Source organism: Acartia tonsa, chromosome 8 (genome assembly GCF_053477335.1).
Source record: "Acartia tonsa isolate MP-2025a chromosome 8, ASM5347733v1, whole genome shotgun sequence".
NCBI lineage: Eukaryota > Metazoa > Arthropoda > Copepoda > Calanoida > Acartiidae > Acartia > Acartia tonsa.
Genome location: NC_137267.1, coordinates 11,113,373 through 11,138,859, shown reverse-complemented (window position 1 = coordinate 11,138,859; position 25,487 = coordinate 11,113,373). Strand labels below are relative to the sequence as shown.

At 32.7% G+C, this 25,487-nt stretch overlaps 3 protein-coding genes across 36 annotated transcripts in view; all 3 read right to left on the bottom strand.

Moving 5' to 3' along the window:
* Not3 (CCR4-associated factor Not3) overlaps positions 1-25,487 on the bottom strand; it is a 158,738-nt gene that overhangs the window by 13,323 nt on the left and 119,928 nt on the right. For 31 of the 34 annotated variants that reach the window (XR_013881699.1, XR_013881700.1, XR_013881704.1 and 28 more), the window contains exons 2-7: positions 5,653-5,753; positions 4,431-4,527; positions 3,422-3,566; positions 2,836-2,991; positions 2,184-2,276; positions 1,063-1,134 (exon numbers count right to left, since the gene is read on the bottom strand). Coding sequence is in view for 2 of the 34 variants with exons in the window: in XM_080169043.1 (XP_080025169.1) it covers positions 1,063-1,134; positions 2,184-2,276; positions 2,836-2,991; positions 3,422-3,566; positions 4,431-4,527; positions 5,653-5,677 (588 nt within the window). In the remaining 32 variants the exon portion in view is untranslated. Of the gene's footprint in view, positions 1-1,062; positions 1,135-2,183; positions 2,277-2,835; positions 2,992-3,421; positions 3,567-4,429; positions 4,528-5,652; positions 5,754-25,487 lie in introns of all 34 variants that reach the window. The other 3 variants (XR_013881724.1, XR_013881723.1, XM_080169046.1) reach the window with 1 other exon arrangement.
* Positions 13,323-19,496, bottom strand: LOC145325697 (uncharacterized). The gene is made up of 9 exons (XM_080168651.1): positions 19,419-19,496; positions 18,763-18,818; positions 18,181-18,232; positions 16,825-16,889; positions 16,452-16,534; positions 16,045-16,096; positions 14,932-14,968; positions 13,873-13,904; positions 13,323-13,385 (listed from the first exon to the last, which is right to left on the bottom strand). The coding sequence occupies exons 1-9, from the start codon at positions 19,480-19,482 to the stop codon at positions 13,323-13,325; spliced, it is 504 nt and encodes a 167-aa protein (XP_080024777.1). The 5' UTR covers positions 19,483-19,496.
* On the bottom strand, positions 20,002-25,157 carry LOC145325696 (uncharacterized). The gene is made up of 6 exons (XM_080168650.1): positions 25,085-25,157; positions 22,756-22,826; positions 21,791-21,870; positions 20,901-20,939; positions 20,422-20,512; positions 20,002-20,012 (listed from the first exon to the last, which is right to left on the bottom strand). The coding sequence occupies exons 1-6, from the start codon at positions 25,147-25,149 to the stop codon at positions 20,002-20,004; spliced, it is 357 nt and encodes a 118-aa protein (XP_080024776.1). The 5' UTR covers positions 25,150-25,157.

Below are 25,487 nucleotides of genomic sequence, written 5' to 3'. Positions count from 1 at the left end.
TTATTTAATGAAATATTTAATTTAGTTAGGTATCTATTTTATGGAATCTTCAGTGCTTTACAATTACATCATAGATCCCCGGGATGGTTTTAGCCCTTATAAAGGCCCAAGCAAATAAAACATGATCAAACTATTAAATTTTTTGTTATCATGGTTAAGAACTGTTTTAACTGGTTGGACTATATTGGGGTATAGTCCCTTTTGTGGCAACGCTCTTTAAGGGGCGTTTCTTCGTTTTTTTCACACAAGCTTCTCTCCTATTTCTAGCCTCTGCGGGGGGCCAATTGCTTAACCATGTGGGGCAATCAACTAAACCAATATAACCTATCCTAAAATAAACTATCAGTAAAAATTTTTTTTAAAGAACATTCAATTTGGGGGGGGGGTAAATACCCCCCCAAAAATTTTTTTTAAAGAACATTTATTTTGGGGGGGGTAATTACCCCCCCCCCCAAAATGGTTTGGGGGGGGTAAATACCCCCCCCAAAATCGTTGGGGGTGCCTACGGCACCCCCAGGGTAGGGGTAATTTTTTTTTGGGGGGGGTATTGTTCACAAAATTTTGGGGGTGCCAAATGGCCCATTACCCCCCCCCCTTGGACGCCTATGAGGTAGGTTGTGCTAAAATTCCGTAAAGGTGTTAGTTTTAAGGCTTAAAAACAGTAGTAGAACGATAATATTCACTAAATATGTGTACTCCTTTTTGAAAAGAACTATAGACAAAAATATTAGTAAAAAATATTTAGTGAATATTATTGTTCTTCTACTGTTTTTAATCCTTAAAACTCGCACCTTTACGGAATTTTAGCACAAAAATATATAGGTAATTCGGTACAGTACATGATTTCTTAGTATGGCTCAGAACCGGTTCTGATCAAGCAGAAAATTAAGGATGAAAAGAACCAATACTGGTAAATCTAGGTGATATAAAATTGTATGTCTTGTTAATTCGCTCCATTATTTTCAAATATTCCTTGTTGTGTCTTATATTAAAAAGACAAATAATATATAACAGTAAGTAGTAAGCTTAAATACCTAAAATCTTTAGAGAAAAAAAACTTACCGCATTGTTGTCTAACATTCTGAGAAGTAGCTCTAATTTCTGAATATGATCCCGATGTTTCTCTAACCAGCTCTGAAAATATTTTATCATATCAATGAAAGACGATCCCTGCTGGCAAAAAGATACCGAAAGGGGATGACACAGGACATAAATACAGGGGTGTATATTCTGCTTAGGATCTCCTGCTAAGGAGGGGGGGAAATAAAAATGTTTGTGTGGGGGGGGGGGTGCGGCGCGGGGGGGAAACATAAATAGTACTGAAACATCAGCTGAGCGTATCTCGGGTGATGCTTTCATTGAGCATTATCTATAATACAAAGTAGAATGATGTCTCTGTCCGTCCGTCTGAAGCTTAAGATCTCGGTAACCACTGAACCGATTGGATTCTACTCTTCAGGGTATATACCTACTGGTCCTGTGGTGGTTTTAGGCTGTTTTCTAGGGGGTGGGGACACCCCCAACCCCCCCAAAAACAAAAAATCCCCCCTATTTTTTTTTTTTTTTTTTGCAGAAGATTTCTTGGGTCCTTTTTTTTGCAGAAGATTTCCTGGGTCCTTTTTTTGCAGAAGATTTCCTTGGTCCTTTAACAAATTTCACCTTAATTTTTTTTTGATCACCTCATTTAGCCTCATATGGAAAATAAACCATACCTAGTTTTAACTATACCTCCAAAAAAGTTGCCAATTTTGTGCTAATGTAAAACTATCTTAATGGCTGTTTTTAGGAAGCTATATATGATTTTTTAAAGCTTACTAAAATGCTTCTAAATTAACTAATCAACAGGTTTTACGGAATCTTTACATTTATCAATCTCCTTCCTTAAAATATTTTGAAGCAAAATACAGATTACTTAAATGAGAATTCTTATCAAAACTAGCTTACATGACTAGCCTTGCCAATTTGTTGCAGTCTCATTCAAATTATTTTTGGAAGTTTCTTTATCAAGGGACGGGACAAGAATTGAACCCATTACTTTAAAAAGATAATGTGCATCCAGGAGGAGGGTGGGCCATTAATCAATGTCATTGTGTTGGATGGGTTAATTTTGTTTATCAAAATCGGAGATGCACATCAATATATTGATCATTGTCTTGTCCCTCAAGATCCGCGGAGGTGTTTACCTGACACTCTTCCTGTCTTGCATTGTCTTCGCTTCTTTTCTTCTTCTTTGTCCCGGCACTCAATGTTTCCAACTCGGCTTCTAACTGGTCCACCTAAAATACATTATACACCGCGTCACAACAAGGCTCAAAGTGGAAATTTCAGGATTTTTTTATATATAATCTGCACACAATATATAAACTAAGACAAGCCATAAACCTTAACCTTATTGAACACAAAGTTTAAATTGTAGACTTAATCTTCTGTACCTAGTGATTTTCTTTGAGTTTGCATAAATATCCTATTATATAAAGTAGTAAGCGTTTTTTGTCTGTCCCGAAGGATTTCGCTAACCGCTGAACCGATATTGTTTTCCTTTATAGTGAAGCTTCTTATAGGTCCTGGGAAGGTTTTAAAATATTTTTTGAGAGGGTGGCTTCACCCCCTTCCCCCCAAAAAATATTTTTAAAACTCTTTTTGAAACTCAAACTTTTAAATGAGATGAGGTCGACTTTTCCCCCTCCTACCAGTGCCCCTAGAGGCTTCTAGGGGCGTAGTTGCTAGTAATAGAGATATAGAGCATAGCCTGCAAGCCGTTTTTCCTGCTTAATTTTGAAATATCCACAGCCGCAAAAAAAAGCTATCAACAGACAAAAAACGAAAAATGGTTACCTGTATATTCAAGGTGTCTATGCAATGGTTGAGCCATTGTGTTATCTCCGCCCTCTCCCTCTCCATGGGGTCTAACCGAGAGGGCCCCGTCAAACCCTCTTTGCTGTAAGCTTTCGTTTTGGTCTCCTTCTCCACTACTTTGAAACGCTCCATTTGCTGAAATTAAATAAAAATATCATAGGTATTGTTGTTTTGCAAGTTTCCTATTGTCCCAAGGAATTCTTTTATTAAAGAAAACTATTTCTTCTACCTACTATTTCCAATGTTCACTTTTTACAATAACAAAGTTCTTCTATAACATGTGTGTGTTAGTCCCAAAAATTACTTAAACGACTGGATTGGTCGTTTGCAATTTTCAGGGGAGTAAAGATACTAATTAAATTATGGGGAGAAGCTGAAGCACATGCCAAGGACAGGACTTCATGGAGGAAGATAGCCGTATTCTCTAGACTACATGGTCAAACAGAGAAATGCGCAAGAACTGAATCAATTACAAACTAGATTCCCTAACCACCGCCCCCCAACCCTCCCTTTACATAAGCGCTCTTTATATTCAATACAACTACTTATTGTTAACAACAATTACCGTTTCTACGAGCTTTCTGTGCTCTAAGAGCACAGCCTTGTCTTTTACTTCTGGAGAGTTGAGCCATGATTTGATTTGGTCTCGCAACCGTTGTAATTTCTTTATTTCCTTCTTTAAATCCTCCTCGTACTTCTCCTGTAAAGTCAATAATATCCAATTAAACATTATCGAAATAATACGGTAATGCTTTACATGAGCGGAATATTTTATGCTTGATGGAATATGTAGTACAGGGTTGTATATTCTGCACAAGATTCATTTTTCCCCCTGCTGCAAATTTTTTTATTTTTTTCCCATCCTAGTTTTTTTTCCAGTAAGGAAGGGGATAAAATGGAAAAATATTTTCAAAGCTCTTTATTTTATTCATATTATCCCCCCTCCCACATATTCTTTAATTATTTTCACCAAAGAGGGGAGAAAAATGGAAAAAAATAATGCTTTCATTCCTCTTAATTTTTTACATTTTTTTGCCCAAACCACATATTTTTTTACCCCCCCCCCTCGTAGCAGGGTCAAATTTGCAGAATATACACCCCTCAATAATATGTAGGTATTTACAATCTAAAAATTAATTTAATAATACAATTTTCTCGTATTCATTCGAATCCGGTGGATAGGAACCGGTTCTCATCCATACGAAAAAAAACTATGTCTAGCACCGTATTATATCCAGCTATCTAATATAAAAATGTACAATCATAAGATTAAAGCCAGTTTTTTAGCCGATGCCTTCGGCACCTCAGGGCTAAAAAACTAGTTTAAATCTTAAAATTGTACATTCTATATCCGCGGAAAGCTGTTTATAATACGATGCGAGAAATAACTAATAAATTGTGGATCTTCGCTTATGGACTAAAAGCCTTATTTTAAATCAAAATTAAAAATTAACTGTTGTAATCCAAGAAAAACAAGTATTGTTTTTAAACTTTTACACAACTAGCCAAGATCCACATGAAAGGGTCAGACTGCTTGAGTCTATCCCTGTAAGCTTCGTGGAAATGTAGGTACCTTTTGGTTTTGGTTGGAAGCGTTGTGAACCTTGGCCCAGGTCTCTTCAAATTTTTCCACTCCTTCCTGAACCTTTTTCAGGACTCGGTCTATCTCAGCTGAAAATGTAAGAGAAAACATTACTACTTAAATCAATATTTTTCCCAAAGATATTCTAAAGTTTCAGAAGTCTCCCTCGCAGTTTAATCTTTTTTAGCCAGTCACCCCCTTTAATATTTCAGTAATACTTCAAAGTTCAAACGCTCCAGCTATTTATTATAGCATGGTTAGCAGTCTAAAACGGTAAGAGATAGCTGGGAAACAAATAAAGAGATTTCCAATAATTCAATAAGTTAAACGCCACTTATGTAAGCTATACGACGGACGGGTTGGCAATCCGTATCCGTAATCCGCCTAATTTTTAGCCAGTTTTGAAATCCGAAATCCGTTTTTTATTTAACGTCATGATTTTTTTCTTTCAATTTCTTATTATTGAAGGCAAAGATTATCATCATTATATATAATATATTTTAAAATTTGGTTCTATTCTTGGAAGTGAATTATAGAGAACACCAAGAACATTAACTTTTAGGACATGATATGTAACACTTAAATTTTAAATTTTTTAAAAAAAGCATTTAAAAATATTGCTAGAATTCGGAATCTGAAACCGGAATCCACGGGAATCCGTCTTTTTTTGGACGGATTGCCATCCCTAAGTCGACGGTTTAATTACTTTAGTTTTATTTGACCTTAATTGAATTTAGTATTATTGGAAAAGTAATTAGCAATAATATTATTTGTTGCTTTACAAGTGTAAAATGTTGGAGTAGTGACATATTTTTTAGTCAATAATTTCCATAAAAAGCTCTAGTGCATTATTATAATAAAAACTACCTCACCCTCTCTCTCTCTCGGCATTTTTAAAGCACTTTCAATAATAATTTTAAAACAAATAAAACTTATAATAAGGATTTGAGCCAAACAATTGTAAAGGTCTTAAAATAGCAAAAAAATTCTAAAAATTAAAGTGCATCTTAGAGTAAAGATAAGGCATTACATAAAAACAATTTATTATCAACAAAGTTAACGATATAAGTTTGTCAATTTCATTGCTAGGTAATGAGAATTAGGGTAAAATATATCTCACCCATCCAAACACCTCTGTTTTTTGGTTGGTTCAAACATAATTTAAAACTATGAAGGAGTCTTAGCCTTTCCATGAAAATATAAGGGAAGCTTACCTTGTAATTTCCTAGCACCCGCCATAGCTATGAGACTGGGACTGTGGTTGGTCCAAGCATAATTCCACACACAAACAACACTAAATTTATTCTAGGCGTCTGAAATAAATCAACATGAGCATTCATTATGTATTTTTTTTAACAATAAGTTTTACACAATATATAACAAACCAAAGGGTAGTTTATTAAAATCAATTAAATTAGAGTTTACGTTACTACAAAAGCATTGAGCTATACATTGAAAGCAAATTAACAAATACTGAAAAATATGTGTTAACTGTAAATAAACTTGTACGATCGACCGTTGAAGACTTATAATTATTTAAATTCTCTTAATGAAATTATCCTCCTAATTGTTTTAATAATATCACCATTATAAATAGACCTCACTTCTTAAACAGCATATAAAAAACAAGGACAGAAGTTGTACTACGAATATAGAGATAACGAAATTAAGACGAAATTGTTATGAGAGAAAATTCTCCAAAAAATTCTAAAATTGAATATATATAATCTTGTTAAAGAAGAAAGTTGTTTATACTATATCACAGTTTTGTAGTGCATTTAATTAGCTAGGTACCTAAAACAAGTACATATGTATAAATATGTCTTTATATAAAGATGTATAATATATAACTTGACGATTTAAGAGAAACTTCACAAAATCAATAACAATATTTAGATATTACTAGAAAATATATATAAATTCTTAACAAATAGATAATAGATACTATTATTATTTAAAGCTAAATGTTTATTGTTTACATTTTAGTGTAAAAAAATTTTTGGACAAAATATATATACGACTCTTAATGAGATCGACACCTCTATTTGATGAAAGTAAATATTTGAATTGAGATATTATGAAATATAGAAGATGCCTAATTATTCAGGTTTTTATTCATTTGGTAACACAACAACTATTCAAATCTAAGAATTATTAAATATTCTAATTTTTCAAAACACTAGTTTTCACTTTTTAAATAACCACCGGGAATAGTAGCGATAACTTAAGATTGTGGCATTAAAAATGACTTAAAATCCTTAATTGCATGTTACAAAAAAGTTCTAAAAACACTTTGACAACAATAACGCATTCATTTATCACTAAAAAGCACTTTATATTTAATTTTCATGATGAAAAATGTGAGCTAAAAAAGTTTTGGTGAGAAATTTGATCAGGATGTAACAATGAGAGTTGTACAATGGCGGAGTTCAATTTCAACCAGAGTTGCCAAACTTGAATATTGTTATGAATTCATTTTTTATCATTGTTGCGTTATTAGAAATTCATTATTTCTACATTTTTGTAATTTTTTCAGATAATTCATAAAATAAAGAAATCATCTATCATTGAACCATTTACTCCATACCTACTTTACCATTCAGTTGGGTTTGCTGGTGTCATTTAAATAAGATAAAAATAATCTTTAAAAAGGCAATATCTAACTTTTTATAGGTTCATATTATATAAAAAAATCATCTCTGGTTTAAAGATTTGTCATGTTATGAAAATGTTATAAAATAGTAACCATGCTAAAGACTAATAATATTTGGCAACCTTGAAATTAGTAAAAGTGTTCTCGCCTTGTGCGCAGAATCTGAATCAGCTGATTCAACATTGACAAAAGAATTAGAAGACTAAATTTCTCCTCATTTTTATTCTGATTAAGAATCATTCATTTATATTACAAAAAATGTTAGTAATCATCATGGTTTTATGATGATATGTATTTAATTAAATTTTGTCATATTTTTAAACCTAAAAGTTTCATTTTCAGCTGTTTTAAAATGGTAGTTATATAAGGGGTAAAGTATTAGTGAGGGAATTTTCGACAACAAAGTAAATTAACAGTACCCTGCCAAATAGCAGGCTAATAGTAAAATAAGACTCATACAAAAGCGACTCAAAATATTTAAATAGAAATAATAAACATGTTATGTACCAATACACCAACAGCCTCGTATAAGGTTTTATTTTGAAAATTGTTTCTATATATAATGAAAGCTGTCTTCACTTTTTGCGTTGAACTTGATATTTTCTTATCACCTAGTGATTGTAATATTATACAAGTGTGTTGTATACGCACTTTTTTTTAGCACATACTATTATATGCTGCATATACTACAGAGAAAAATAGTCATTTGTCGCATTATACAGTTTTACAGCGGTAGTAGAATTTTTTTCTACGCATTGATCGACAGGATGACAATTCATCCATAAAAGTAAAACTCTAAAATGGAAGGACAAAATAACATTACCACTTGTAGAGTGTCAAAACTGAATAAGCAGAATATTAATGCATAAGTCCAAGCAAAAGTTCAGGTAAATTTGTTCAAAACTTTTTAAAAAGGATGTGTTTGTAACACTTGGAGGTGCAGTGACTGTAGGGGGTGGCAGGGAGTAGTGTTTTAGGCGATGGGGTAATTGCCCCCAAATTGGTTCGCTAGAGAATTTTTACTTAGTACCAGGGACAAGGGAATTATGTTCTGACAAACAATTCTAAAGGAAAATTTCCCCACAACCCCCTTCCCCTTTTCCTACACTTCTTACCCACCCCTCTTCACTTACATAAGAAAACAAAATATACTTCCACATACTTTAAAAGGTTTCGTGATATTTTGTAGAATTGATTGTTACAATAGCTACCCCTGCTGTAGGGCATTTGTCTTGGAAGAACTATTATTTTAGTCCAAACTATTAGCAATATCTTATCAGCACAAACACATGGACAGACTTACAATTAATCCGAGAACTTGCTTGTGTTGTTAATTTGAAACAAGCATCAAAGAATCATATTCAGAGTTTCTATTTTCTTAGTAAAAGGAACTTTCTCAAGAGATAGAGGTTAGGGTGTATGTTAGAGTAACCACCATGTTTATTTTTTCCCTCAGATAAAATTTAATAAAAAATATATTTTTATTGTAGATAATAATTGTACCTTCTGCTGCTTTATTTGACACTTGAAGTATAGGGCGAGGGCCTGAGGGGGTCCGTTTTTGCCAATAACACTACTCCGATGAATGTTAAGACTTAGTTTCTTAGAATTTTATATAAGTATAAACCTTTTCTTTAGTTAGAAATAGAGATATTTTCTGGAAATATTTTATAACTTGTATTTCCAAGCAAGAAAATTTTTATAACATTAACTTTTGGAACTTTTTTACACGAAGTTCTCTGTTAGTTTGGAATATTGAATTGACATACATTTTGCAGTAATTTATAATATGTAGAGTTTCGGAAGCAGCTTATAGTGCCTAATCCTATTATATAAAGTACTAAGATTTTTTGTCTGTAGCGAAGGATCTCGCTAACCACTGAACCGATATGGTTCTCCTTTAGAGGGAAGTTTCGTATAGGCCCTGAGATGGTTTTAGGCTATTTTTTAATTTTTATAACTAAGTCTTTGTATGGTTTTAAGCTATTTTTCTGCCCTTCCATATACCTTCGAATTTATAGCTCCTAGATGCTAGGGGCGCAGCCGCTAGTCTATAATACAAAGTAGAACGATGTTTGTCTGTTTGTCTGTGTGTCTGTTTGTCTGTTTGTTTGTAGCGAAGGATCTCGCTAACCGTTCAACCGATCGGGTTCTCCTTTACAGGGTAGCTTCTCATAGGTTCCGGGAAGGTTTATAACTATTTTCTTGGTGGGTGGGACACCCCCAACCCCCTCAAAAAAATTAAAAATCCCTCCCCCCCAAAAAAAAAAAATTTTTTTTAGATTTATTTTTTAAAATCTAAATTACGAAAAATTGGTTTGATTAAACCTCTTGGGGCAAAGCCCCTAGAGGCTAGGGGCGAAGCCGCTAGTAGAAAATAACGTCATACAATACTAATGACTAATGATAGGCCAGTACACATTGTTATTGACTAATGGTGAAATATATATACTGGCCTATCATTGGTCATTTGTATTGTAAAACGTAATTTTTTATTAGGTACTTTTATTAGCTGTTTTAGAGTATCTTGATATTATATCAGAAAACGTTGGATCTATCTATCAATATTAAATATTAATACTAGAAACTTATATCAATATTTATTACTGAATAATTATTTGGCCTGATCTGAGAGTTACTAGGCAAGTTGGACCAAAGATTTTGTATGTTAATAATAAGCCAGCTATGACACCAGAAAGGAACTATGAAAAAGTTCTTTCTTAAAAATGTAATTGTTTAGATTGAAAAAAGTGATTTTTCATTTTAAAGGGAAGATGTTTTTTTTCTCTAGCTATTATGAAAAACTTTGATATCTTATTTGTTGTCGTTTTCAATGGACCAAAACTATGTATTTTATCTAATCAAGAAATTCAGGGTATTATAGAAGGTAAACTATCAGACAACCAACCCGTTGATTGAATAAGCCTTCTTTTAGAGATCCTTACTTTGCCTGCAGTACTGGGTTGCACCTGTTTATGTGCAAAGGGCTTTCCCTTAGACTTACTAATGATTGCTGAATTAGTACAATTTTTATTTATTGTTTCTAGTTTGATGCGTTGAAGCCAAGACTCAAATCCGACACCAACCCTAAAGCAAAGGTGGAAATATTATCACTTATACTATTGCCTCTGTCAAAAGTTACATATTATACCTATTCATATTTAAATTTATTTAATTATCATACTAAAACAAAAATAAAGAAAACACAATAATTGATAAATTTAAATAGACAAAACTAGAAGATGAGGAGGAAATATCTTGGCTCATGAAAGGGTTCATAGTTATTATCTCTCTATTCTCATCTCTAAAAGTTAGTGGTTGCAATATAACGAGTCATTTTTAGTAGCGAAGCTACTCTATAAATGTAATGAAGCAAACAATTCGCTAAAATAAATATTGCTAAGGCGTAAATTATAATAAGCTTAAGTATAAAATGTTCAGGAAAGGGAAAATAGAGTTACAGTATTGAATAAAAGGAATGAGTTTTATAAACATTACATCTAACATAATTGGGGTATAGTTCCTTTCGTGGCAACGCACCTTAAGGGGCGATTCTTGGTATTTTTCACAGTAGCTTTTCCCCTATTTCTAGCCTCTGCCGGGGGCTCAAACCGTGCGGGGCCAATTGCCTAACCCTGTGGGGCAATCACCTAACCCAATATAGCCTAACCTAATCTAAAATAACCTATAAAAAGCCATTTTAAAAATACGACGAATCGCCCCTAAAGGGCCGATGCCACGAACGGAACTATTCCCCATAATTGTATTTTAAACATAATGACGTACGGACGTACATACGCTAATTCAAAAGTATCTACACTACTGACATACATTCATGCAACCAATTTCCTTAAAATATCATCGAGAGCCTCTTGCTTGGTGTTTTTTTCTTGTTGAACTTTCAGCTCTACCTTTCCAGTTTTAGTTCTAGAAACATATTAATAGATTTTGTTATAGAATATACAATCACATGAGAGGGGGGGGGGGGGAATTACTTCCCCTCACCTCAAAGAAAGACATCCAATGAGAGTTTTTTTCTTTATAGTGGTGGGGGAGGAGTAATAAAAATTCCAGGGTTGAAGTAATTTTTAAAAAAAATATTTGTCGACCCACAACTCCCCCCTTTCCTTATTCTGCAAAAACCACAAGAGATAGGTGTACCTATAGGTATATTTATAGTTATTTGTGTAATGTGTTTACCTTAGGTCAGCAAATTTGGCATGGCATTTGTACTCTCCCTAAAAATCATTCGAAATTCAATAAATAAACAATGATCTATTAATCCTTAATTTATATGATATCTGTTTAGAATATGGTAATAATTTTACACATCAATTTCTGGTAGAGATACTTAAAATCAGACTTACTGTCGACGTAAATACCATGAATTTATCATTTACAATATAATAATGGCTGCTCTACTAGAATCTATTATCTATTTATTTCAATTGGAGATAGAGGGAAATAAAATTATCTAAAACCATACCGTGTACCTTAGTGGTCTGCAAGATCTTTACGGACCTACTACCTTGTAATTTTATTTATCAGTATATGTAAACAACAAAAAAGATTTAGTCGTAAGCTCCACTGCTAAAATTTTACCTTGTCTGGACGTTTGACGGTTATCATGGATATTCTCACTGATTCTAATGTTTCATCATTGATCGATATTCTTTAGCAAATAACAAATCATTTGTTTGAAGCACTATGTAGAATTTTGTACAGTAAAACATATTTATCGTATGGTTTTACAGACATTGTCCACGTATATGAGAACCAGTTTATACCCAGCAGAAAGAAATCCCTGTGACAAATGCTTTAACAAGGATGACAACATCCATAAGTAGCGAAGCTTAGAAATTATGAATGGATAATATCGGGAAAAAGTTTACTATAGAGGAGTGCCATACAATAATCATTAAAAATGATAAAAAAAGGAAAAACCAAAAACTTGAAACTCTAGAAATCGATCTAGAACCCCAAGTAACAGACAAATGGACAAAACAATGTATAAATTAGATTTGCATATGTCATAGGAATCTTCACTAAAAATTTAAGCTGTCTATCTTGAATAGGAGCCGAGAAAATCACGTTTTCCCCATAGCGTTACCGACTGACGGACTGACTGACGGACAAAGTGAATTATAGAGTAGCTTCGCTACTAAAATCAAAGTTAAAATTGGGTTCAAATAAAGATTTGTTCCTGGAAGAGAAAAGAACATCATCATGCATGGAAGTTAATAACTAAAATTATAATAAAGCAGAAATCTTTATTAGATGAAGCAATATATAAATTGTAAAATTAGTTGTTAGATATTACACAAAATGTACACATATTTTAAATTACTGTATCTATAATACAAAGTTGAATGAGGTCTGTCCCTTAAAATCTCGGTAACCACTGAACCGATCGAATTCTACTCTTCAGGGAACATTCCTACTGGTTCTGTGGTGGTTTTAGGCTATTTTACTTATTTTTCAAAAAAAAAATCCCCCGCTATTTTTTAAAGATATTTAAAATTGTGGTGGAGTGGGGGATCTCCAGGTAATAAAAGATGTAATTATACCTCTAGAGGCTAGGGGCGAAGCCGCTATATAATTAAAAAGAGTGAAATATCTTTATTTCTTGTGCATATCCAAAGTTTAAGCAAAATTTTAGGCCAAGATTTTATTTGATTGTTTTGTAAATAGAAATGTACCTGGTCGTTTTCTGGTATTTGCCATGACAGTTCTAACAAAATTTAACAATATACATACACGTACCAACTAGTGGCTACGCCCCTAGAGGCCTCCAGGAGCACTTTAGGTGGAGGGGGGGGGGGGGGAGTCCACACTTTTAATTTCAGTTTTAAAAACAGAATGTAAAAAAGTGATGGTTCAGTTTTTCCTATGATTTATTTGAGGAGGGTGGTGGTTCCCTCCCCAAAAATAGTTATAAATCTTTCCAGTACTTATGAGAAGCTCAAAGGAGAATATATCGGTTCCGCAGTTAGAGAGATTTGTCAGTACAAACAGACAGACAGACAGACATTCTGTTACTTTTTTAGAATGATTGATTATAGAGAGGAAAATGGTTTAGATTTTCTCTATCTTGGTTTATTATGGAATTCTCTTTTCCAGGTTGTTTTTGGTCTACCTTGGGTTACTTTAGTAACAAGTGGCCATATAAAATTTTAGTCATCCCAACATGACCTATCAAGTAATACTAGATTCTTGGAGAATTATTTAATTTTATATAACTGCTATATTGTTTGATTTTATATTGTTATTCTTTCCTGTTTGAAGGCTGTTTACCTAAAATTGCAAAAAAATATCAAAATAATTGTAAAATTCTCGTTGCTCTCTAAAAAATGGCAATGACACAGATATTATGGTGACAAACCATCAAAGTTCCTTTTTTGAGGTAAGCCTCTTCTTGGTTTTCAATTATTAAACTATATTATATGGGTATAATAAATCCCAAATTAACTTTCTAAAGCTTCATTTTATAAAACTGTAAGAATTAGGGTGCTTTCCCTCAAAGTGTCCAGCAAGCAACAATAAAATCCCGCCACTCCTAAATTTTTAATTAAATTGAAAATAAGATGTTGGTTATGTGACCTTAAGTGAAAAACAATCAGATGAAAAATCGCTCCCTCCCTTTAATTTCAATTTATTTCAATATAAGGGGGGGGGGAGGTTCTAGGCCCGACTAGGCACTTTAAAAGTAATCTCTGAGTTTTAATAATATCTTTTGACAACAATGGAAATTGATGTACTATTTGATTCTCATAAATTTTACCTTACAAGAAATAACTGCTTCTTCTATACAATCTAAAGAAAAAAACAACGACTAAAATATCCATTAAAGAAGCAAAAAATAGTTCGTGTGATAATACTTGCTAAATAAGACATTTAGCTAGTCCAACATTGGCCCTTAAATCATCTTTAAAAGTAATGTATGTAAGTATTATGTATCCGCTTATTATAAACTTAGGAGATTAGCTACTCTTCAAGTCTGCTCAATGTCTAGAAACGGTGACATAATAATTACATAATAAAGGTTTCTGTTTCTATATTGTATACTAGCGGCTACGCCCCTAGAGGCCTCTAGTGGCACTTTAAATGTTGTTGTTTGTTAAAGTTAATTTTTTATGTACGATACCACCTTATTTGACGTTGAAGTCTCCTCTAAATTTGAAATTTTTTTGTCATTTCTCTTGGGAGGGTGATGGTACCCTCCCCCAAAATAGTTATAAAACTTCCCGGGACTTATGAGAAGCTACCCTGTTAAGGAGAACCCGATCGGTTCAGCGGTTAGCGAGATCCTTCGGTACAGACACACAGACTGACACACAGACATCCTGTTACTTTAGTATAAGGATAAGGAAAAAGGAGGGTTAATTAATTCAAGAAATATGAAAGAAAACGTGTATGTTTATGACAGATAGACTGACGTACAAACGTAGCGTTTAGAATAGCTTCGCAACTTAATTTGTTATATAAATGATCTCTGAGATTTGCTATACAACAAAAAATTCTTTTATCTTTAGGACATCAAAGTCTTTGTTAAAGTTCCACTAACAGTAACAATGGAAAAAAAATAAAGACGCAAAAATCTTCTTTAAAAGATCTTAAAAACTACTATTAAAAGACAGAGATAGATCGAAAAAAGGTAACAATTTTTCCCTTCTAAAAAAAAGTTTATACATTTTTTTTTGTTTTTGCTTGGCTTGAACACAAATAAAAAAAGAGAGAGAAAAGGGGAAAATAACTATTGAGAAAAGTCAGAATTTGCGTCACCTTACAGACACGATCACTTTAGAGTATCTTCGCTAAAATATTAAAATGTTTTTTTTACCTTTTTCTATTTTAACAAATACAGAAGATGTCATATTCTACACAAAAAAAATAGGAATAATTATTTTGCGCAACGTTTTATAGACAGCTTTCAGCGGATATTAAAAAGAAAATTAGCCCGGAGGGACCAAAAGGCATCACTTTTATAATTTATATTGTCTAAAACACGATACTATAAATAATTTTTCAGTATGGCTGAGAATATAAAAAACAAGGATGACAACATCCATAAAAGCGAAGCACTGAAACGGTAGGACAAACGGACATTAACACTTGTATAGTATCTGAACTGAAAAATCGGAACATAAATGTATAAATGTCGAATCAAAATTGTAGGTAAATTTGTTGAAAAACTGCTTAAAAACAGGATAATGTTCATGGACATACTTACATTTTTGGACTTGATTATAGAGTTGCTTCGCTTATAATATTGTTCTTTGTTGTCCCAGGAATCAATATACCAAAAATCAGATCAAACGGATAATTAAAACACTTGAAAATTTGTTGTTAAAAAAGTAGAAAAATCAACATGTTTAAAATGGACGTACGGACATTCTGGCAATGATTATAGAGTTGCTACGCTTTCTAAATCGTACCCAACTACTACAGGAATCATCATGCAAGTTTGAAATCGATAGGACAATTCTAACATGCCTAAATTAACGAATAAAAGCTATCTATCTCGGACGGACGGACGTACGGACGGACGGACGGACGGACGGACCGACCCTAATTATAGAAAAGCTTCGCTTTTAAAAATTAGTAGCTTCTTTCCTAGCATATAGGGGCTTTGTTTTCAAAAGGCTTAAGAAGAAAGAAACCGCCCTTAGGCATTGAATATACAAAAAAATGCCTAAATCCTTCGCAGGAGCCATGTTGAAATTTAGAACTCTGTACAAACGCTCGAAAGATCAGTAAGACAAAATTTATATTGCTTTTTATAATCCTTTGTCTGAAGCTAAATATTTCTTTAATTTAAGCTTTATAAAAAGTCTTTTGGTGGTTTTAGTCTATTTTATTGACCTCCTTTATCCTCCCTTGGAGGCATGGGGCGAAGCAACAAGTTGGATTATAAGTCAAAAAATTTAATGATCATTTAAAAAAATAGATTTACCTTTGTAAAATCATGAACATGCTTCTTGAAGCTGAAATTAACTGATTCTTCTCTAAAATAAACGAATAATCACATTGAACCTTAAAAATGACAAGTATAGTTTAAATGTCAAACCGAGCTTTGTTAACCATAACTGTCAGTAAACTATGGTTATCAATGAGGGATATGGAATTTCTTCTTACTTGTGGATAGGTCTCAAATCCTACAATTCAATGACAAAGCCGCGCCTGGCTTAATACTAATATATTTTTTTTCGGAGGAATTAAGCTTATTTCTTTTTCTTGAGCATCATCTAAAAAATAAATAAAAACATAACCAAATGTTGAGCTTCCCTGTAAAAAAAATCTATCGATTTAGCAGTTTTCGGGATCTTAATGCAAAGATAAAAAAAACACATATTTTAATACCTGGATTCAAATGTGAAAACACAAGTGAAGTTGACCAAGGACGAGACAGGTTCCCAAGAATTATCCAAGCGAAAACCAACTCTGGATTTTATTTCATTGATATTTATTAAATATTTAGATTGACAATTACAATGTTTCAAACATTGTTGTTTATACAAAAATTATTATTCTTTAATTTTATGTTAATTGTAAGACATATGGACAGACAGTGCAGGACTATGAAATAGATGTTCTGCAATCATATGAATATTTACTAAAGTTTTGAGCCGTCTTTAATAGCAGCCGAGAAAATCATTGTCGTCCTATACCATTTCATGGATGGACATTTATATTTATAGAGTAGCTTCGCTAATAAACAAATTAATAACTTCCTTTGAACATAGGTAAAGAAACTTGCATCAAAACCATCGGAAGTACTTTTCAATTCAACATCAACTTCTAGAAAATTAAAATAATAACATTTAAGTGTGTGGTATTTATTTCCTTTTTAAAAGAAAGATTGTCCATATTTAGGATAGGTCCGTCCGTCAGAATGGGATAGCTCTTTGATATCAACTTTGGCATGGTGATTGCTGTAGCAATTAAGTTTTAATAAGAAAACGTAGTAACTCCATAGACATCACCAGATAGTCCGTAGGTCTATTTTTAAAAATGCTGTTTTTATTGCTACATTTTTGTTGTTGAATATAATTATCCTAGTCATCTGTTTTTTGGAACAATGATTTCTAGGACGATAAGGTACTTTGTATTAAGCTATATAATCAAGTCTTAAATGTTGTATATCTGCCTTTAGCATCCTGTATTCTAGTATTTAGAAAATAATTACTTCAATTTTTTATGGGTGTTATCATCCTTGCTTTAAAATAAAGTTCTAAACAAAGAAAAAGAAAATTGAAAGAAGTATTTTAATAAAACGGGTAGGTTTAATAATAAGATTCAAATTTGCTAATAAGAGAAATGTTCTTTTGTAACTTCTTTCATATATTGAAATTATTCAAACTTCAATAGGAAATTTACATCACATATTTCAACTTAAACATAATCGTTGGTTCAAGTTGGAAATACGACTCAAGATCTTTTTTAAAAAGTCATTTTGTTTATAATTTTGACTGTATTTTAAGGGGGGGGGGGGAGTTTTGACACATTTGCGTAAACCTGGCACCTAGGCTTTATCTTTGGTTATTAATGATAAAATCATTCTTATAAGATGAATTTCACGAAGTTTTAAGATTTTTTGGAAAGGCCTCCAGGTTCCGGAGCTCCAGGCCTCCAGGTGTTCTCTGTACAGGTAAAAACGTAAAAAAAAAATTTTAAAGTTACAAATCAACTTATAAAACAAAATATGCATTTTTTTTCTTCAAATATGTGAATAATATTAAAAAAGATGCATATTTTGTTGTATAAGTTGACCTGTAACTCTAAAAAAAATTCATTTTTACCTGTACAGAGACCACCTGGAGGCCTGGAGCTCCGGAACCTGGAGGCCTATCTAAAAAATCTTAAAACTTCGTGAAATTCATCATATAAGAATGATTTTATCATTAATAACCTATCCTCTCAGTCCAAAGAAAAAGCCTAGTTGCCAGGTTTACGCAAATGTGTCAAAACTTCCCCCCCCCCCCTTTATCGTTATATTCCTTAAGATCTTTATTAATTTAATTTCTACAAATCATGTGTTTTACTCACGGTTAAGAGTTTCAACTGGAAAGCTTGGACCAGCCTATATTACCTTGGAAAGAGGGTAAACATGGAATCATATTTAGTGATGTCAATTCTATAACCTAAACAAAAACTTCGACAATAAATATATGAAAACAAAGTATTGAAGATTATAATTTCCTCTCTTATGGTATTTTTGCACTATATCCAGTATCCACGCCCCCCAAGAGACCTCTAAGGGGCCATTGAGGTTTATTGAGGGTGGGGGGGAAAGGCGACTTCCCACTTTCAATTGTAATTTAAAAAGAAAAAGTTCCGGCACCCTTTTTATCAGAAGTATTTTTTCCTGTCAGGGTGATGGAACCCTCACTCAAAATAGTTTATACGTTCCCAGGACCTATGACAAGCTACATTGTGAAGGAGAACCATATCGGATCGGCGGTTAGTGAGATCCTTTGGTCAGGAAGATAAACATACTTTATTATGCTGAATGAATTTTAAAAACACCCACGAAAATAAAATATTAATCAAATTAGTAATAGTAAAAAGAGGTAAAGAGAAAATATTTGCAATTAATGAATATTGCGATGCCGACTTTTTTTGTTATGAATAATTTACCAAAACGTACAACAACAAAAAACTAAATTTTCACCTGATTTGTATCTGTTGGTGTTAGTTTATCATCTTTTACATACAAATACAAGGAATCTAAAATTAATTAATTAAATCAATAGTGTATTTTATGCAAAGCATTTCTACATTTAACATTAACCCTATAGAACGCCTTTCCACACGGCGGAACGGTTAAGTTTCGGCATGTAACAGTGAATCTATCTTTTTTAGATTCCTGCAGTAATAAGGTATACTCTATACTTAGTAGCAGATAAGATTTGTAGGATAATATGGGTATCTTGTGTCAATTTATTTATTTATCCTAGTAAATGTAAAACTTAAATTAACTTAGAATTCTGCAAAAATACTAGCGGCTACGCACCTACGCTCCTTAGGGTACTTTAGGGAAGTTACGGGGGGGGGGGGGGGCCGGAAAGTCGACTCTCCTTTTCACTTTTAGGTTTATAATGGAAAATACATTTTTTTGTGTGGGGTTGGGGGTGCAGTATTTTTTTCAGGAGTAATTTTCTTGTGAGAGGGTGAAGGTACCAACCCCTAAGAAATTTGTAAACCATTCGGGAGCCATATAAGAAGCTTCACTGTATAGGAGAACCCTATCGGTTAGCAAGATCCTGAGCTACAGACACACAGACAGACAGACTTACATTATGCATCTTTTATATAATGATTTCTTACCCGAGTCTACTTGAATATTTTCTGATGTACTGTCCGTACATTTGTACTCACCAACGTCCTGCATGCAGTCGACAAATAAAAAAACAACTTTGCATATGCATATTCTTGTGAGACTATCAAGTATTTAATATAACCTAACCTAACCTGCCATAAAGTAATAAACAAAGATCATAAAATATTTTTATACAAACAACGCATAAGAATAGAATTACTTAAATAGTACATAAAGAAGAGAGAAATAAATTAAAGTTTCGTAAATTGAAATATATAACTTTTATCTATTGAAATATTATCTAAAAATGTTGAGTTAGCATTTTCCTATATTGAATATCTTCTTTTAAAATCTTTAGATATATAACGTTCATAATTTGAATGTTACAAAACTAAATATGATATTACATCTTGGCAATGATAGCAGTAGAGGATGATGTGCAAAACTTTAGCCTTATGAAAATAGGATATCATTGGTTTATTCATATTTTTCAGTTCAGTATGTTACAGAGAGATTTGCACATTTTTTTTTAGGGAATACATTTTTTTGAGTATTTGCCGGGAAAGGTTGGGCACCCTTCTTCCCAAACAATTAGTCACAGCCTACAAAATTAAAGCTGTGACGTTGAACTGCATGATGTAAATCATTTTTAAAAAGATAATTAATGTGGGGAACATGGATTCAACCCTCTACTCTTAAGGCAAAGCCCTTTAGGTCAAGGGTAAACAAGCCAGTAGTTATATTCCTGATAATTATAATAATATTTAATTACGTCATTAGAACAAGAAAGAAAACTTTTTAGAAGGGAGAGAAAATTATTCTATAACTTATTCAAATAATGCAAAAAAATTTCAATTGGAAATGTATAAAGAATTTATCCAATGTACAGAATATTTGAATGTATTTAGAACTTTGATTTTAATTTGAGCTTTGCTTAAGTCCTGAGCAGGTTTAATGCCATTTACTAGAGATTTAAATGAGATGTTGAATGTAAAAAAATTAATGTTAGACTGTTTGTTTTATTATTTTCCTGAGAGTCTAAATTTTGTATTGACAACATTGTCAAAAATTCTTCCTCTGTCTTTGATTCTGATAATTTCACCTAAATAAATATACTATTTAATTTTCAAAAAGTGTTTTTAAAATCTCTAAAATGGCTTCAACAGGTAATCATTATGACATTTGTCCCAAAATCATTTATTCTTATGGGTTTGACATCATACCTATTTTGAAATAAATTGAATATAATGGGGTGATGTAGTTTTGCATTCCTTTGTTCTAGGTCAGGCTAGGTTGGGTTATATTGGGTACCTGGAAGCACCGCAGGGTTAGGGCCTCCTGCTGGCGTTAGGCGTCTAATTCCCCTAATTTGAATTATTTCAATGATAATAATTGGGGGGGGTGGATTATCAGTGCTCAAATGGTACTTTGTGTGATATCACTGAAATAGCTTTATTATTTTATCTTAATTCAAATTTAAAAAATCAAACCTTTGCATCTCCTAGCAAAGCAACAGAATTCTTCCATGCCTAAAACAAAAGGTCACTATGAACAAGAAAATAAATATGGTTTACAAATTTTTTTAAATGCTTAATGCCCTATCAAATAAAAAGTTCCAATAGTAAATATATTTTGTCACCACAAAGCAGGGATTATTCAAGGAAAGACAGACTGACAGATGAACATTATACCCCTTTTAGCGATGTCTGAAATGAAATTTTCACCTTTTTAAAAGAGAAGCTTTTCTATAATTAGGGTCGGTTCGTCCGTACGTCCGTCTGTCCGTCCGTTCGTCTGATACGGATAGCTTTTTTCGGAAATTTAGACATGTTAGAATTGTCCTATCGATTTCAAACTTCGCATGGTGATTCCTGTAGTAGTTAGGTACGATTTAGAAAGCGTAGCAGCTCTATAATCATTACCAGAATGTCCGAACGTTCATTTTAAACATGTTATTTTTTTACTTTTTTAACAACAAATTTTTATGGGATCTAATCATTGTTTTGATTTTTTTGTATACAGATTCCTGGGACAATAAAGTACAATATTATAAGTAAAGCAACGCTATAATAAAGTCCTAAAATGTAAGTATGTCCATAAACATTATCCTGTATCAAGAAGTTTTTCAACAAATTTACTCACAATTTTGCTTCCACTCTTACACATTTATTTTCTGATTATTCAGTTCTGACACTATACAAGTGTTAATGTCCGTTTGACCTATCGTTTCAGAGCTTCGCTTTTATGGATGTTGTCATCCTTGTTTTATTATATATTCTTACTAAATATTCAGTCATCTTATCTAAAGTAAATGCAATTTTTTATCATCCTTTGTTATGACGAAGTGAGATCCCAGGAAACGGCTAAAGAAATTATTTACCTTACTGTTGATATCCCATGTGATACTATTTTCTTCTATCTCATCTTTGTTCAGAACACACCGTATAGAAAAATTGGAGCCTAAAAAAGAACGTACACGGTCATAACCAAGGACGTCCAAGATTTTTATTTTGGAAGGAAGGGCCGAACAACAATAATTGCAGGGGTAGGGTAATTTTTACCCAACGAATAAAAAAAATGATATATTTCAAATTTGGAGTTCCTTCGGCATAACACTTAAAGATTTCAAAAGTATATTTTATTATCTACTAGCGGCTACGCCCCTAGAGTCCTCTAGGGGCACTTAAGGTAGGAGGGGGGAAAGTCGATCTCATCCCATTTTAAATTTGAGTTTCAAAAGAGTAAAAAAATATTTATTTTTTTTTGGGGGGGGGGAGGGGGTGAAGACACCCTCCCCAAAAAAAGCTTGAAACCTTCTCAGGACCTATAAGAAGCATCACTGTTAAGGAGAACAATATCGGTTCAGCGGTTAGCGAGATCCTTCGGGACAGACAAAAAAACGCTTACTTCTTTATATAATAGGATTATGCTACAACAGCTAATAATACAAACAAATAATCTAGTATTTGTAACCATTGCTATGCGAAGGGAAAAAAGATAATTCCCAATAAACATGAATTTTTCGCTACTAATATTTGGCGTGTCTTATTGCGAATGATTTATTTGAAAAGTGCTTGAGCTCAGAGCAGTTGCGCTCATGAAGGAAGGGGACAACCGGCTGTTTATTACACTAGTTCCTAAAGTTTTATAATAACGTTTTCTTATTCGTTGGATTATCATCTTTGGGGACTTTAGAAAAAATTTATTGGTTGGTTCATTAAGTTAAGTGTCCAAATGTTTCCACCACTAACTGTATAATCTACAGAAAGGGTAATTTTATATGTGTGTGATAAAATGTTGATGTAGTAAGTTGTAATGAACCACTGCTGCAAGCGTGTTTGTTACCTTTTTCTAAAGTGATAGTGTCTTTATCAATATTCTGATATCCTATTTCATCATTTACTCTATATTCAATCCTAAAAATAAAAGAAAAAACTCGGAAGCTCTTTATAGTGCCTATTAAAAATGACGTCCTACAATACAAATGACCAATGATAGCCAATACAAAGGCTAAATTACAAATGACAGGCAAGTATATATTTTAACTAACCAATGGAAGGCCAGTGTGAGGTCATAATTTATAGGCACTAAAGGGTGTGCAAAAAAAAATGCGGACCTTTTCAAAATTTAGATTGCGCGGCTTGTGTTAATAGTAGAAAAACGTTATGCATACCATTAGAACCGCTATGAAGTCTATTTTTTGGAAATATAAAAACGATTCCTGTGCTACGCATAGTTTAGGAGCGATGTGGTAAAATGTCCCAACTGCCTTAAAACTTGACTTGCGAGTAAATCATTAAAGATTAAAGTATATAAAAAAAGATGTACCTTTTTAAAATTCAAATTGCGCGGCTTGTGTTAATAGTAGAACAACGTTATGCATACCGTTAGAACCGCTATGAAGTCTATTTTATGGAAATATAAGAACCATTACTGTGCTACTTATAGTTTAGGAGCTACTTAGAAGAATGTCCCAACTGACTTAAAACTTGACTTGAGAGTAGTAAATCATTAGAGATAAAAAAAAGTGTGTGCAAAAATGCGGACATTTTTAAAATTCAAACTGCTCGGCTTGTGTGAATAGTAGAAAAATGCTATGTATATCGTTAGAACCGTCATAAGCTCTATTTTTTGGAAATAAAAGTATGATTTTTGTGCTATTTTCAGTTTAGGGGCTGTATTGATAAATGTGAGAAAAGTGGAAAAATTTCATCTTTAATGATTTACTCGCAAGTCAAGTTTTAAGTCAGTTGGGACATTCTACCACATAGCTCATAAATTATACGTAGCACAGGAATCGTTTTCATATTTCGAAATAATAGACTTCATAGCGGTTCTAATGGTATGCATAACGTTTTTTTACTATTAACACAAGCTGAGCAATTAGAATTTTAAAAATGTACGTATTTTTATTTGCATACCCTTCAATTTAATCTTTAATGATTTACTTGCAAGTCAAGTTTTAAGCCAGTTGGGACATTTTACCACATATCTCCTAAACTAAACGTAGCATAGGAATCGTTTTGATATTTCCAAAAAAATGACTTCATAACGGTTCTAATGGTATGCATAACGTTTTTCTACTATTAACACAAGCCGCGCAATCTAAATTTTAAAAAGGTCCGCATTTTTTTTTGCACACCCTTTATAAAAGCTTCAAAAAACTCTTTGAACATTAGCAAGGTTTTAAGTAACAAAACTATTATTTGATTTCACATTTCTGTATGTAGGCACCTACCAGCTTTATAACAATACACTTTTCCCAGCTTCTGTTTAAGACATCTTACGTTTTTTAAAAAATATTCAGCAGATCAATAAGCACATGCTCCATAACTCTTTTGTCCATCAGCCTGCTATAATGTTTGGAGATTCCTGTAAGGATTCTGACATTCTGTTAAAGATATCCCTTGTCAGCGATTATGCTGAGCTTCGCTACTTATGAATGAAATTGAAAAAATACTTTATAATTTACTTTTGATCCACTTAAAATATGCAGCGATTTATTGATAATACATACTAAAAGTTTTCCCTTTTTGAATATATTTTGAATTAAAATTTTTTGGTATTTGGGGTTAGTTATTTTGTGGTATTCGGCAACCGTGAGCCATGCCTATGGCACCCCTGATCTAGGGTTCGGTGGAGGGTCAATGGCCCTCCCCCGAGTCCTGGGGAAGGGGTCTAGCGACCCCCTCCCTATGCTTAAAATTAATGATTGAATCTGTCATGTTTATTATGGTTAACTGTATTCTTAATTCTCCCCCACCCTTTTCAGGGATGGGGGATCATTATTGCCCAAACTGACCATTGTATATGTATTATGATGCTTTTATGTTATGATTATTTATTCCTATCCATGTAATTATTGTTTGTTGTATATAGCTTTAGTATCCTTTAAACCTTCAATAAAGTGACAACTGAAATAGATGTTGATCATTATCTAGTGAATGCTAGAGAAGCGTAGCTTCTCTATAGTAAGGTGTCCACGTCTGTCACACTGCCGTAATCTAATTGAACTCCGGTGTCTGCCATTTATCCTCGGCGGATACCACAATTTTAGTCCGCTACAAGTTTCACTTTATTAGAGTACATGATAATTTGGTGTAAGATCCAAGTAATTATAAATGTTTTTGAATATTTAATGATAAATATGTATACAACTAAAAAATATGCATACCTTCCTCTTATAAAACCGAACTCAAAAAAATGAAGATACAAAAAATAAAACCGATATTTGAACATTTTTGAGATTGTCTGAAATTCGATATTTTTAAAAGCTAATATTTTCTTAGCCTAGGTCAGGCCGTCCTTATATAAATGAAAGGTTAGGTCGTCTATTTAGAGATGTTAAAACCATCCTTTTATTTTACCTATTTTAAAACTAATGTTTACATCATATAATTTTCAACGAGTTCGAATTTAGATAAAATGATTTCTTAGATAATTAGGCTCAATGCTATAGGAGCCTTTTTATATTTATTAATTCGTTTATAATTAAGTCTAACGCTATATTATTGTTTAAGTTTGTCTTTTGGTTAACTTTTGATTATATGGATATGTCATCCTTGTAAGGTTTACAT